Raw genomic sequence first — 13,656 nt, 5'->3', positions numbered from 1 at the left:
CCGGCTTCAGTTGAGGGGAAGTACATATAGTGCCATGCATTCCGATCCAACTGACCTGTTGCAAAACAGCGCTAACCACACCAGATACCAAGCTATTATTACAGCCATATACTAAAATGGCCGAATTTGAAAATAATGTCGCATTTATTGGTATAATACGTCGATTTACTACATGGACAGGATGATGCTGAACCTGACGTAGGCTTGGGCGCCATGGGATACGCCATGGCCAAGAATATCCGCCAAAAGATGTCCCCGACGGGAAATCTGTACATTTTCGATGTCTTTCGCACGGCATGCGAGAGGTTCTACCATGAGATGCAAGTTACCGGCCCAGTCATCATTGTAGGCTCGCCTCGGGAGGCCGCTGAATTCGCCGATACCGTGATCTCCATTGTCCCTGGAGCCGACGACGTACGACAGGTGTATCTTGACGCGGTAACAGGCATCATCGCTGCGCGGAGGAACCCTGAAAGAGTCCTTCTGGAATGCAGTACTATTGACTCGAAGTCTACTCAAGCTGTGGGGGAGGCACTCCTGGTCGGAAAGTTGGGAACATATGTCGACACGCCTGTCTCGGTAAGTTTGCGACCACGCCATGCTGAGGATCCCACTAACGAATAAATGATGCTTCTAGGGTGGAGTCCCTGGTGCAGAGTCAGGAACACTATCCTTCCTCATCGGACACGGTAAACCTTCGGATACCAACAGTGTCTCGCACCGTCTGCACAAAGTGGCATCGATGATGGGCGATCCAAAAAAGTTCTTCTACTGCGGAGGCCTCGGCGCGGGATTGGCGGCCAAAATCAGCAATAATTATCTATCTTGTTCCATTTTGCTTGCGGTTGCCGAGGCTATGGCGATTGGGACAAGGTTAGGCGTTGATGAGAAGCTTTTGCACGAGGTGATTCACCACTCGACTGGCCAGAATTTCATGGCCGACAACGTGCAGCCTGTTCCGGGAGTTGTGACACATGCCCCTAGCAGCAACAACTATCGATTGGGATTCAAGACGCAGATGATGATCAAGGATCTGGGGTTGGGTGTGCAGGCTGGGTATGCGACAGGGATTACGCCAACCATTGCAGAGGCTGCTCTTCGTGTATACGAAAAGGCGGCTGTCGATCCAAGGTGCATTGTAAGTACTAATCTGTACCCTGTGTCTGGCAAAGGGTCCTAGAGGCTAATCGTGGCACCTGATATATAGGATCGTGACGGATCATCTGTTTATCTTCATATCACAAATCCTACTCGCAAGTCTCCCGAATAGGACCCTGTGCAAGACACCTAGGGATTATGAGCTATGTTGAAACGCAGCGGAATACGTGAGGTAGGAAAAATGATCTCCTGCGTACGCTAGTGATTTGTTTAAGCCCATCCAAACTGCCAGTTAGGAACCTTTTCAGAAATTTAGACCTATTATACATCTCATTGGTGCACCCGTATGATTCACTTCGCTCCTCTGTTTCCCATAAGCTGGGATGCGGATGTTAGTCCTTCATAGTCGGATGATAGCCTATGGTTCCTCCAGTTATTTAATGATGAATAGATACAGTCCGTTGTCTCAGTAGGAACAAAGTAACAATAGTAAAATACAAAATTGAAGACTAGGGCTGCTCATACGATCGCAAACCACCGGTTAAGTGGGGTGCATGATGCCCCCCACCCCCCTCACCACCACTATCCGCCATCCTTCATTGATCAAAATCTAACAAGAACTGCCAGGTTCTACGTAGCCCAAGTGAAGACCGAAAGACCACACACAATGTCAGATTCCAAAATCAACCTACCAGTCACAGATGCATTCGTTCATGTCCAGCTCCTCAACGGAGGAAGCATGACTGCAGAATGCCATAAGATTCACGCGGATGAGCCAGCAGACAAATTCCGGCTATATAATTGGGCTTTTTATATCCATCATCCACTCTTTCAGCGACGCATCATCTGGGACTTGGGGTTAACATCGGTGGGTTTAGTTTCCTAAGATAGGCTATGGTGACGACTCACAAGTGTACTGGTCGGAAGGCTCTGGACGATTATCCACCGGCTATTGCAAATGGGGCACTAAAAGAAGCTCAATTCGAGGCTCCTCATGAATCAATTCCGGACCAAATCAAACGCAGAAACGGAGTCACAGCGGGTGAAATCGACGCCATCATTTTCAGGTGTGAACAGACAACAAGCTCTCTTTTTTGACAATGCTCTGATCCCCGTTCTAGCCATGCCCATTTCGATCACTGCCGGCCGACCCGTCGGACGTTCCCAAATGGAATAGCTTTTTTTGGCCCCGGCACGTCGGAGTATTGTAGTCCAGGTCACCTAGCGGACCCATCCTCGATCTGGGATGGACGATTCTTCGATCCGGAACAGGCAACGGAGCGCTGGGAGACGCTACAAGGCCCCTGGGTGCCCTTTGGACCGTTCACCCACGCTATGGACTTCTTCAAAGATGGGAGTTTTTGGATCATTCAAGCCCCCGGCCACATGCCGGGTAACCTGTGTGCCTGCGCCAGGCTTGAAATGGGTGAATGGTTGGTGCTCGGCTCTGATTGTTGCCACTCACGGTATATGCTGCATTATATCCTCTTGGGGTGATAAACTAATTTTCATATAGCGCACTGTTTGATGGAACTAAGGAGTTTGGGACTTTCAAACTCCCTGACGGATCTACGTTCTGTCTCCACACGGATGTCTCTGCTGCGAAGGACACCCTGGCACGAATGAGGGTAATGGAGAGCTTGGGGAGTCACATTGCACTTGCCCATGACACTACTTGGATGGAGAAGGAAACTGACCAAGTTTTGATATCGTTACTAGACGAAGCATTCCTAAGGGACATGCGTGTCGCGTTGAGGCAGCAAGCACCCTTCTAGGGTGAAGGCTTATCCGTGTATATGGAGTGATTTATTTTGCGATTCCAGAACTATGAAGAGCCAATTCTGATCAAGCTGCTGGTGTATACAATAGATCTTGTCCCATTGTGCTCCTTAAACAACGCTAAGAATAGGACAAAATATCTGTATGGCTCAACGGCTCCAAATCTTCATAGATGAAGGAACCAAAGCATAAGAGCGATGATGGAGCCACTTTTAAGCATTTTTGATAGAAACATGGGAGTCAAGTTCCAGTAAAAACTCCGTAAAAGCCCTTAAACAATGCTCAGCCTTATCAACATAGATTTCATGCCCAGCCCCATGAATAACAACGAGCTTCGACCCCTTCAACTGTTTCGCAATCTGGAGCTGCTCCTCCAGCCCAGTAGCAGCGCTCTTCGCTGGTGCAAGGATCAAGGTCGGTACTGAGATCTGTGGTAAAAGAGGCCGCGTGTCCAACGATGACAGAAACTCGGCATATCCGGCAAGTCCCTCGCTGGAACTCGTTCCGATCTGTGAGATCCACCACGCTTCGTACTTGGGATCTGTTGCCGAGAGTGTGCCGGGGATACGGGCAAGACACTCACCCCAACCTTTGGAGCCGAGCTTGCGACAAGCCTCCGGCCAGCTGGAGAGGCCGAAGGAGAAGAGATCAAGGGCTGCTTGCGGAAGATATGTTGGACTCGAGCAGACAGTCAAACTGAGTAATCGATGCGGAAATCCCACTGCGAATGCTTCCCCCAGCATACCGGAGGTGCTTTCCCCGAGGAAGTGAACTTTGTCAAGTCCTAACTGGTCGAGCGTATCGAGGATCTCGGTCAATATTGTTTCGAGGGTATATGCATAGTTGTCACTCAGTTTTGGCGTGGATGATCTGCCATGGCCTCTGGTGTCACGGCGAATTATGCGATAACTGCGAGCAAGGGATGGAATCCAGTGATACCAGAAACCGGAATGTCTTGCGAAGCCGCCTTGTATCAAGATTGTCTCTGGAGTCACCCAGGGGTCGGTGTAATCATCCACAAGCACATGGGTTGTCTGCCCATTTGGGTGCGTGATGAGGCGTGAGATGGAATTTGCCGGTAATTCCATGTTGTGCAAAAGTATATTCTGTAGGAAAGATGGAAAGGCCCGTTTGCAGTCAGCTGATACCATAGGACTAGTCCAAAACTATCGATAAATCTGGACTGCGTACCTATGTCCCCTCACCCCATATATAGTGGGGAGGGGGGAGATAGGAACCCCATCCGAAAGCCCCTCCGCATGCTACCCCCTCTACCCCAACCAGCTGTAACGAGGGTTGATAGCCCGTTGATGTAATTGGCACCCCACAATTCGTCGTGTCAGATAGTTCTATGGGCTCCTTCTGAGAGGAATATCGTCTGGTTGATGCAGTTTACCCCCACATTAGACTCCCGGGGCAGTCAAGCGTTTAGCAACCCATCCCAATAGCTGCCTTACTAGGGTTATGACCTTCGCCCAGCTGTCGGTTGTCTTCGGATCGCTCCCAATACAAAATTTAGATATTCAAAAAATTTATATCTCTTCACAGTAATTACCAGCGCTGCATCTAGAATCGGGCTGGCCCTGACGTGAGACTCTCGTCGTCAAGCCGCCTAGACTTATTCGCAGCTAACACAAGCATTATAGACACCCAGTTTCTCTTCAACACCAAAGAGCAGTTCGACGAACATAGCCTACTTGAACTTCCTGATCGCCGAATACTACATGTACACCCCACAGCTAGGATTAGGCGATGAATCCGCCAATTTCTAGGAGGAGGCATACACGAAGGCTGTGTTGTAAGTTACATCAATTTTGTGTGTTAAATAATGTTTACAAAATAGATGATATGAACTCGACCAAAAGTGTGAAAATATCTCCGCCTTCGAGTCAGTACATGATAAAATGCTACCTATCTCCCAGCCTTTTCATTTGCCGCGCGCAACCATGCCCTCAACGTTGACCTTTATGTTCCCCAGCATATAGCCTTCCTTTTTGGCATTTTCCCATTCAGTTCTGAGAGTATTTTCGACCCGCGAGCTACGCGGGACGAAGCGTAACTTGCTAGGCTTTGGAAGCGTATTCGCTCCATTCTCATAGGCCGAATCAGAAACATCGACCACCCCAGTCTTACCATTCTCAAGGGGTGGCAGGATTTCAAAAGCCCAAATAATGCAAGCTATGGTGATGAAGAGACTGTTTTCCGCCAGATGCATACCAGGACAAATCCGTCGACCGGCTCCGAAGTCGAAGTGGTCTCGTTCATATGGATCAGGGTGGGCAGAGTATGCACCCGCTTTGAGAGGATGGTTCAAGTAACGGTCTGGAATGAATGCCTCGGGATCCTTGTATCGTGCTGGATCGAAGTGCAGTGCATATTGATTGATCACAATGACGGAATTTGCTGGAATGAAGTAGTCCTTGTATATGATGTCGTTCGTGCTGTAGTGGGGGCTTCCGATACTAATTCATTGTATTAATAATAGGAATTGAACTTCAAGGGTGAGGCACTTTACTTGGTGACCGGCCGAATTCGAAGGACTTCCTTAACACAGGCTCGGATATATGGCAGGTCATGCTCATCATCAAAGGTCGGCATTCGGTTCTCGCCAACCACGCGCCGGACTTCGGCGTATGCCTTGGCTTGGGCCTCTGGATATGCTGCAAAATATTTGACACACGAGTTAAGCGCTGAGGAAGTTGTCTCGGAGCCTGCTTCAATCATTGCTGCAGCTTGTTGTTAGGGGTAATCCTATTCCGTGCAGGATGCAACTCACTTCCCGCAACAAAGCTAGCTTGTAGCTCGCTGATACCGTTCTTTTCATAATCAGTCTCGATGAACTGTTTAACGAAGCACTCCGGGGCTCGCTTTGAGTCAATTTGTTCCTTGAGTGTAGCCCAGTATCGCATCCAAATGGCTGCCTGGCGGTGGAACGACTGTAAGGCTGACTTCCTCCACCATTGCATCCACGTTGGAAGTTTGGCGAGAAGGGGGAATGTTTCGGCAACGTGCTTTCCTGGTTGTGCGGCCTCACTGAATTCCTGCATGAGACCGTATATCTCGTGGATATCTTCGCAATCCTGGGGGCCTATCAGGAACAGTCTTTCAGAAAGAATGGAAAGAATTACATACCCACACAGGTACCCGTCGGCCGTAAGTTGAAGTCATCACCACTGTAAGGCTTTTGTAAGCAGGATCTTTCCAGGGGATTCTGGCCAGATGCACTCACCGGAGGTAGTATATCTACGAATATGCATGTAGAAGTTTTTTTGGTTCGCATTGTCAGTTAGGATATCCCAGAGCAGCTGTTTTGCTTCAAATAGTTGAGATGGCATGAACGTATTTGATGACTTGGGTGTCAGAAGCTTGTGCACAATTGCCCGAAGTTTCCTCCAATCAGGCGAGTAGGGCATGAGGAGGAATCTGACCGAACACAAATTACCAAACTTGAATCAATACTGGATAATAATAATCTACTCACCTCATCCCACCAGATAGAAGGTCCGAAACGACCGGGCTTGGTGCACGCGACGAGGTGTGCTGTGACTGCTTGTCGAAGATCTCCTTGACGGCTGCTGGGCTGTTCACGTATATCCATTCCTCGCGCCCCAAGTGGGTCTTGAAGAGTTCTCCATGTTTGGAAGCCCATTTCTGAAGCTGCCGCTGAGGTTGGGGCCCCATTTGAGCACCAGTTCCAGCAAACGGCACATCTTGAAGCCCTTTAGGAGCCCTCGTCTTGGCACGGCAAGCTATGAAAAGGTGCACGATGCCATATGCAGCAACGGCGAGCACGAATGCAAAAGTAATAACTGCCATGATAAAGAATCAAGCGTTACAATATCCTTGCAATTGAAAAGGCGGCTGTTGGATGAAGTCGCTGTCCTTGCATGATTCATATAACAGCTGCCTTCACCCCACATGATTTTCCCCCACCCAAACGAAAGCGGTTGATGCGATATACGAAGCACAGAGATATACAGTCTGTTTGCCTTAACAGTCGGTTCATACTCACAGATCACTGTCCGAACATGATGCATAATACGCTCCCACCTCCTTCTGCTGGCCAAAACTACGTCTCCGTGACCCCGATCAACGGAGGCAAAATCACCCTACCGGAAAAGTCGTTTGTTTTTCCAAGTGACCCCGAGGCCGTTGTTACCGTTCCATCTCTAAGCTTCCTAATAGCACATCCAGGTGTTGATGGAAGACGCCGACCCAGGTACCTGCTCTTCGACCTAGGTCTCCGAGGTAGATTGCAAGACTATATGAAAGACCAACAATCACATTTAAGTTCGCGCGTCCCTTACGAACTTGGTCCTAGTGTTGCTCAATCCCTGGGCAATAGCGGTCTGAATCCAGACCATATCGACACCGTGATCCTCAGCCACCTCCACTACGACCACCACGGGGATCCAGGCGACTTTCCTCGTGCGCAGTTCTTCGTGGGACCCGGCTCGCTGAAGCTCCTTAGCGACGGCCTGGGAATAAACGCCTCACACCAAGTATTTGATCCAGATTTATTCCATGGAGTTTCACGGGTGAGCGAACTGCCGAGCCCTAGCACACCTTTATGGCAACCGCTTGGTCCCTTCAAAGCCACGCTTGACTTACTACACGATGGATCCATCTACGTCATTGATGCGCCGGGTCATCTCCCAGGACACATCAACCTTCTTTGTCGTCTTGGTCCCAAGGAATGGATGTATTTAGGCGGTGATAGTTGTCACGATTTGCGCTTGCTTAGTGGGGAGAGAGAGATTGCTACGTGGGTGGATGCGCATGGCCACAGGGGCTGCATTCATGTGGACAAAGACCGAGCTGAAGAGACTCTTTCGAGAATTTGGAGCCTTCAACAGATGACCGAGGTGGCGGTGGAGGTTGTAATGGCACATGATGTACACTGGTGGGAAACGAACCAATATCGCGCTTTGCCGGCACTCGGACATTAGGCGAATTGTCTCACTCGGATCAATGTTGAGCAAAGGTGCAAAGCTTCTGTATTTATTATGACCTTGGAGGGGTAGAATTTCATAAACCATACTTGATGGCGATAGAATCGCCATTGTAAGGAAGCAGAAAAAGCAGTTCTATTGTGTCTCCCTATCTAGGAAACTAAGAGCTCGAGAAGGAAAGGGGGAAAGGAACGGCCCTGTAACCTGTATAGGCCAGCAAGGGCCGATGCTGGAAACAGCCGGCAACGGTGATGGAGGGAAGATTCTATAGGGAGATTCCATCAATACTGGTTATACAAATAATTGACTGAGAAATCTGTTTGACTTGGCAAGATGACGACTGCGGTTGAAATTACTACAACCTACTTCGACCCTCCTAGTCTATCTTTCCAGTCCTCATTGCCTCCAATATACCGAAAAATGACTCTGGAATCTCTGTTCCGACATGCTTCGTCCACACTTGCTCCATCATACACGGACAGGCCGGGATCCCCAAGACGCAATTCAGCGCCAACCCTTTTCGCCATCTCAACAGCAAGGTTGAAGTCTTTCTTCATCAACTGTACCTTGAATCCTCCTTGATAGTCATTGCTAGCCGGAGCGTTCGGGCAGACTCCCGGTACGGGATTCCACTTGTCGTTTATCGTGCTCTGGGCTGTGCTAGTCGCAAATATCCCGGACAGGAGGACTGGGTTCATCCCACACTTGATACCAATATTCATGGCCTCAGCTGTGGCAATGGCAATGAGGCCGGAGCAGTAATTATTGCATAGTTTTGCCGTCAGACCGAGAGCGAACCCGCCGCAGGGGAATATCGACGACCCCATCGCTCCCAGTAATTCTTTTAGTAGCGGCAGGTTCGGATCATCCTCCTTGCAGCCGAGCATGAATGTTAAACTTCCAGCAGCCGCGCCCAGAGACCCTCCAGACACAGGGGCATCGTAGAAGGATGCCGTTGCGGACTTATTACGGATAGCCCCGTGAACATCGATTGAGGTCTTTGTGTCGATCGTGGAACAGTCGACCAGAATCTTCCCGTCTATTGCCGCGGATAGCACCCCTGTTCTTTCTTCGAGATAAACGGCCCTTACGTGCCTTCCTTCCGGGACAATCGTAAAAAGGATGTCCTGTTAGGTCACCGGTTAGCCCCGTATCCTGGTCAGTAGTATTCTCGACCTTACCGATTTCTCTGCAACTTCACGGGCACTCGAACAAACCAACACAAGTTCGGGAGATTCATTCTTGAGTTTGCTAAGGGCCTCTTCGGAGACATCATAAACATGCAGCTTTGTTCCTTCCTCAAGTTTCTTCAAAAGATTCAAGGCCATGGGATATCCCATCACACCCAGACCGATGAATCCAAGCACACGTGGCGACATTTTTTTGGTTACTTCTCGATGAGTACAGATATTTTTCCAGACTTTGTGTATTCTTGCAAACAAAGGGGTATATGAAGCTGTCGTGGTACAGGTAACTTAGGTGGGGTGGTTTGTATGTGGGGGAGCGAGCCGCTGAAACCCCATTTCATCCCACGAAATAATGAGATATAAGTAGGCAAATCGTTGTCTTTGTCTATATCTTGAGCTACTAGTATTCATCTTGACTTACATAAAAAATGACGGATAAATCCCCCAGCTCCCTTGGCGACGCCCACAAGAGGCTCTTTGACGAGGGCCTCAAGATCCGATACGAAGTCGCTGGCAAGGCCTACGTCGACCGGTCTTTATCGTCAGCTTCCTCCTTCACCCAGCCCATGCAGGACCTCGTCACTGAGGCATGCTGGGGCTCGGTATGGGCTAGACCCGGTCTCGATCGCAAGCAAAGGTCTTTGCTGAATATCGGGATGCTTTGCGCCCTTAACCGTGGTGCAGAGTTGGCAGTTCATGTACGCGGTGGGGTTAACAACGGATTGTCTGAGCTTGAGATTCGCGAGGCATTGCTCCAAGTGGCTATATATGTTGGTATGCCTGCTGGGCTGGAGGGATTTCGCATTGCAGAAAAGGTGATACGGGAGATCCAAGAGGAAAAGGCTAAAAGCACCCAGTGAAGGTGAGGATACTTTTGCTCTTCCTTTTCCTACGTAACTGACCTGTGTAAAGAACGCTAGATCGGGCCTGGGGTTATTGACTGACTGCTTGGCTACTTCCGTTTCTTTATCTTAGTCGCACTCCTCAATGCCGTTATCTCATACAAACCGATGTTTGAGCGATGAAAAAGAATTGAAGCTCGAGAGCGCTTCAATCTGCCGCTACTAAATAGCAATGGCGCGATCACTTCCTAGACAGCTGCTTTACCGTCGCTTAGATTACATATTCTTTATCTAGTATGCCAAAAGGCGAATCTAATTCGCTCAGAAATAGTCAGAAAACCCAGTAACATGCGATGCACAGACTAAACGCCATACAAACAAGGTACTTGAAATAAGGAATAGAATAAATGGCAAACACAACACGTCCTGAAATAGCACACTTTCCTTGCTGTTAAACAACAACGACAACAGAGTCGATTGATATCGGGACCAATAGTGCGAAAATCAAAATTCCCAATGTGAGTCGTCAAATGGAAGAAATGAAGAAGATCAAGACACGTAATGATGGGAGGGGCTTCGATGATTATGGTCGTGAATCGTGGGAATCGTAGCTTTTCTATGTATGACTGGACAACCGGGACATGGACGTTGCTTAGCCGTGGTAGATGAGTGGATATAGACTTTGTCGGTGAGGGAGGAAAAGGGGTGGCGAAGGTAAGGATGTGGAGAGGGGGAGTGAAGTAGTTGGGATTAGGGGAGAGGAAGGAGGATAAGGGTATGTAGTAGTGAGTGGGTGCTGTTCAGCTCCTCAACACGATATGAACTCAGGATAATGGGAATATGTCGACAGATAATAGCGGCAAACAATGCCGAGGGATGTCAGGAAACGACACATCTTTACTTGTTGCATGATATCAAAGACATAGTCACGAGTATGGTGGTCTGGGCGCAAGATGTTCAAGGTGCTTGACCATTACCATACAGTCAGAGCCAACCCCGAATGCAAAGCTTCTGCGGGAGGACTAGAAACTAAACAATCCACTCCTCTTTTTACCCAAAGGGTATACCACCAGGGCGGCAAGAAACAGGCCCACAGTCGTTCCAATAGCTACCTGAACCATGCCGTACCCAATATCAAAGACAACGCCATAGCTCTGGTTCCGCGCTTCAGCCGCAGAAAGGTTCTTGGCCGCATCAACGAATCCCTGCGTACCATTAGCGACTACTCCGTAGGGTGACCGGGTCATCTCCTCTGCAGAGGTGATTCCCGAAATCAGTGATCCACTAGCGGCGAGGCCGGAGGGCACAAGCACGAATATCGCTGGTAACATTGCAGCTGCGGCGAGACCGTGACGGACTCGACTGTAGACGTTGCCCATGACGCCGATGACGAAGGCGCCCAGCGCGTTCGAGACTTGCGTGTTTGAGTCGAAACGCTTGGAGCTGAAGTAGCTGACGACGTATCCGGCTAGAGAAATGATCATCATCACGGGGATTTGTTTCCACTTGGCGTGGTTGACGATGGCGAGACATGCTGTGAAGAGGAGGACGAAGGGGAAGCGCTGGAGGTATTCGTTGTTGATTGGGCTGGCGGGGCATGTATAGTCTGCTGATGCTTGGGAGTCGAGGAGGCCATAGACAGCGGTGCCGATGGTAATACCGAAGCCGAGGAAGAGTGAGTATATGATGGCATAGACCATGCGTACAGATCCAGCAACGATGCTGCGGGATTGGAGCTCGAGGCTGGCGCAGAGAACGGTGTAGCCGGGGAGGATGAGTGCAATTGCTGCTTGTGCTAGGGCAGAGAAGCAGAAAAGCGGCTCGCCTTGGTATCTTATGCTTCCAAAAGCGCGGGCGAGGAAGGAAGTAAGTACTGCTGCCGAGATCTCGAAGACGTTGGAGTAGAGACTCGATTTTGGGTAGAGGATGAGCTGTAACACGCCCAGGAGACATCCTAGTAAAAAGGCGATCGGCATATCGATTGGTCGGGCATTAAAGGCAAAAGGACCAACCGATGCACTTGCGCACCCGTGTGCGAAGATGAGAAATAGTATGTGAAACTTGTTGTGCCTTTTCATTGTCTCGTCGAGTCGCTGGATTGCTTCTTCCACACCAATCACATCGTGTATCACCTCCTTGTAAATCTCGTGTACATCGGCCAATTTACCCAGGTCAATGCCTTGGTTTGACCGGACAACTCTAACCTCTGTTGTATGCGTGGAGGTGTCGTCAAATGAGATAATCATACATCCCGGGATGTATAAGAATTGACCGTCAATCTCTAAAACACGCGCCGTCATCCGCATGTATTCCTCCAAACGGTGAGTGGGAGCGCCATATTTCATCAAGGCCCGACAGAGCCTAATAAGATAACGCTGTCGAGAGAGAAGCTCCGCAATATGCACAGTGATACGGATCTCGTCTTCCAATTTGTGTTTCGCCCATCGACGTATTCCAGACGCCCCCGCAACCGCACCGCTGCTGCGGGAGCGCCTCAGCATACTAATTGGCGAGACATTTTTGAGAGAGCCTGTGAGCGAGGTGCTGGATTGGCTGGGTGATTTCTCATACCACTTCCTGGGTCGGTGTGGTTTCCAGACAGGATCTGGGGAATACCCGCGTCCGCTGCAATCGTCGGAGACGCTGCCTTGCCGGGAATGTTCATACCGGCCGCGTCCGTATGGGGAGTTAGGGTAGTTGTGATGGTGATACCCGCTATACTGCTGGTCGTAGAGCTTCAATATTGAAGATAGGATACCGTTCCTATAATGCTTGGGCCGCTCAAGGAAGCTCTCCGAGCGCCGGCCTTCAGAGGGGGTAACCTGCCCAGAGAGCGGACCAGGCGAGGGAGCTTGAACGCCGGTAATAAATGAAGAAAAGTCTCGTCGGGACATTTGGCGCACGATGTACTGCGCTTCGGCTGTGCGCGTTGTAGATCGCCCGTCTATATCGTCCGCTTCCTCTTCATCGGTCAACGTGATAGTTGCTGCGGCGAAGTCGTCAAAGAGTTGATGTTTCTCGGCGATGCTTATCATAGAGAGTTCATTGTCTTCCTTCGAAGAAATCACCTTCTCGGTAGGAGTAGGAGCAATCGATGTCACCAAGTTGGTTCGAGGATCAGGCTTCGGGGATTTTTGGTACCGGCCCAGAAGGGATGCAAGTCGCTGGGCCCTTTTGCGGGCATAGCATATTGCTCGCCCCTTGTCAGCCGTACTTCCTTTTGCCCCGCGACTGATCTCATTGTTCCCTATGATAGTTGAGCTGGTCTCGCTGCTGATCGCCAGGCCAGTGACATAGGCTGACGCGCCTGCTGGCTTATCTTCCACCGAAGGCCTCCATAGAGAGTCCAAGGTCTTCTTTTCCTGAATAAATGGAATGTTCGCAGTGGGGGCGGGTCTTTGAGGGAGCTGTGAGCTTCCCCTACGGTCCAGTCGGCATTTGGCCGTCGCTCCACCACCAGTGGGCTCCTTCGGCTCGGGATCAGCCAAGGTGAACTGCACACGATTGGTGCTGTGGAGAATGCCGGCATTCCGATACCTGCCCTGAGCGCCCACGTCATTGGATCTTTCTGGCAAAGACTGCGGGCCTGCAGGACTAACAGCTTCGCTATACGCAGGCAATGGGCATCTCTGCGAGCTTGAAGATGTTTTGGTGGATGCTGCCATGGCATCAGAAGTATGGGAACGGCGGGAAACTGGGAGGTCGAAGTATCCCCCCGCCATTCTTGGGCGGACACTTTGGCTCGTAACTCCCTCGCAGAAGCTTCCTCCCAGGTTTCCCTTTGATTTTGTTGCTTGA

General features: G+C 50.0%; 8 protein-coding genes across 8 annotated transcripts; 4 read left to right on the top strand and 4 right to left on the bottom strand.

Annotated features, from left to right (window-relative positions):
• Positions 1 to 116: 116 nt before the first annotated feature.
• Positions 117 to 1,270, top strand: N7496_004611 (NAD(P)-dependent oxidoreductase; the record flags this gene model as incomplete). Its single annotated transcript, XM_056697540.1, has 4 exons — positions 117 to 150; positions 203 to 579; positions 638 to 1,138; positions 1,208 to 1,270. The coding sequence occupies 4 exons, from the start codon at positions 117 to 119 to the stop codon at positions 1,268 to 1,270; spliced, it is 975 nt and encodes a 324-aa protein (XP_056556065.1).
• A 495-nt stretch (positions 1,271 to 1,765) lies between these two features.
• On the top strand, positions 1,766 to 2,873 carry N7496_004610 (MBL fold metallo-hydrolase; the record flags this gene model as incomplete). The annotated part of the gene is made up of 4 exons (XM_056697539.1): positions 1,766 to 1,966; positions 2,011 to 2,165; positions 2,220 to 2,531; positions 2,615 to 2,873. 4 exons carry the CDS (start codon positions 1,766 to 1,768, stop codon positions 2,871 to 2,873), a joined length of 927 nt encoding a protein of 308 aa, XP_056556064.1.
• Positions 2,874 to 3,089: 216 nt separating this feature from the next.
• Positions 3,090 to 3,965, bottom strand: N7496_004609 (alpha/beta fold hydrolase; the record flags this gene model as incomplete). Its single annotated transcript, XM_056697538.1, has 1 exon — positions 3,090 to 3,965. The coding sequence occupies one exon, from the start codon at positions 3,963 to 3,965 to the stop codon at positions 3,090 to 3,092; it is 876 nt and encodes a 291-aa protein (XP_056556063.1).
• An 839-nt stretch (positions 3,966 to 4,804) lies between these two features.
• N7496_004608 (cytochrome P450) lies at positions 4,805 to 6,693 on the bottom strand (the record flags this gene model as incomplete). Its single annotated transcript, XM_056697537.1, has 6 exons — positions 4,805 to 5,339; positions 5,393 to 5,603; positions 5,654 to 5,957; positions 6,010 to 6,050; positions 6,107 to 6,300; positions 6,359 to 6,693. The coding sequence occupies 6 exons, from the start codon at positions 6,691 to 6,693 to the stop codon at positions 4,805 to 4,807; spliced, it is 1,620 nt and encodes a 539-aa protein (XP_056556062.1).
• A 212-nt stretch (positions 6,694 to 6,905) lies between these two features.
• On the top strand, positions 6,906 to 7,826 carry N7496_004607 (MBL fold metallo-hydrolase; the record flags this gene model as incomplete). Its single annotated transcript, XM_056697536.1, has 1 exon — positions 6,906 to 7,826. The coding sequence occupies one exon, from the start codon at positions 6,906 to 6,908 to the stop codon at positions 7,824 to 7,826; it is 921 nt and encodes a 306-aa protein (XP_056556061.1).
• A 365-nt stretch (positions 7,827 to 8,191) lies between these two features.
• N7496_004606 (uncharacterized protein) lies at positions 8,192 to 9,208 on the bottom strand (the record flags this gene model as incomplete). Its single annotated transcript, XM_056697535.1, has 2 exons — positions 8,192 to 8,956; positions 9,011 to 9,208. The coding sequence occupies 2 exons, from the start codon at positions 9,206 to 9,208 to the stop codon at positions 8,192 to 8,194; spliced, it is 963 nt and encodes a 320-aa protein (XP_056556060.1).
• A 236-nt stretch (positions 9,209 to 9,444) lies between these two features.
• N7496_004605 (uncharacterized protein) lies at positions 9,445 to 9,876 on the top strand (the record flags this gene model as incomplete). Its single annotated transcript, XM_056697534.1, has 1 exon — positions 9,445 to 9,876. One exon carries the CDS (start codon positions 9,445 to 9,447, stop codon positions 9,874 to 9,876), a length of 432 nt encoding a protein of 143 aa, XP_056556059.1.
• Positions 9,877 to 10,880: 1,004 nt separating this feature from the next.
• On the bottom strand, positions 10,881 to 13,580 carry N7496_004604 (threonine/serine exporter family protein; the record flags this gene model as incomplete). The annotated part of the gene is made up of 1 exon (XM_056697533.1): positions 10,881 to 13,580. One exon carries the CDS (start codon positions 13,578 to 13,580, stop codon positions 10,881 to 10,883), a length of 2,700 nt encoding a protein of 899 aa, XP_056556058.1.
• Positions 13,581 to 13,656: the final 76 nt, after the last annotated feature.

The sequence above is a fragment of the Penicillium cataractarum genome, assembly GCF_028827025.1.
Source record: "Penicillium cataractarum strain IBT 29864 chromosome Unknown utg000004l, whole genome shotgun sequence".
NCBI classification, from domain to species: Eukaryota; Fungi; Ascomycota; class Eurotiomycetes; order Eurotiales; family Aspergillaceae; genus Penicillium; species Penicillium cataractarum.
The sequence above is the reverse complement of the archived record's forward strand: the minus strand, read 5'-3'. Positions and strand labels throughout refer to the sequence as shown.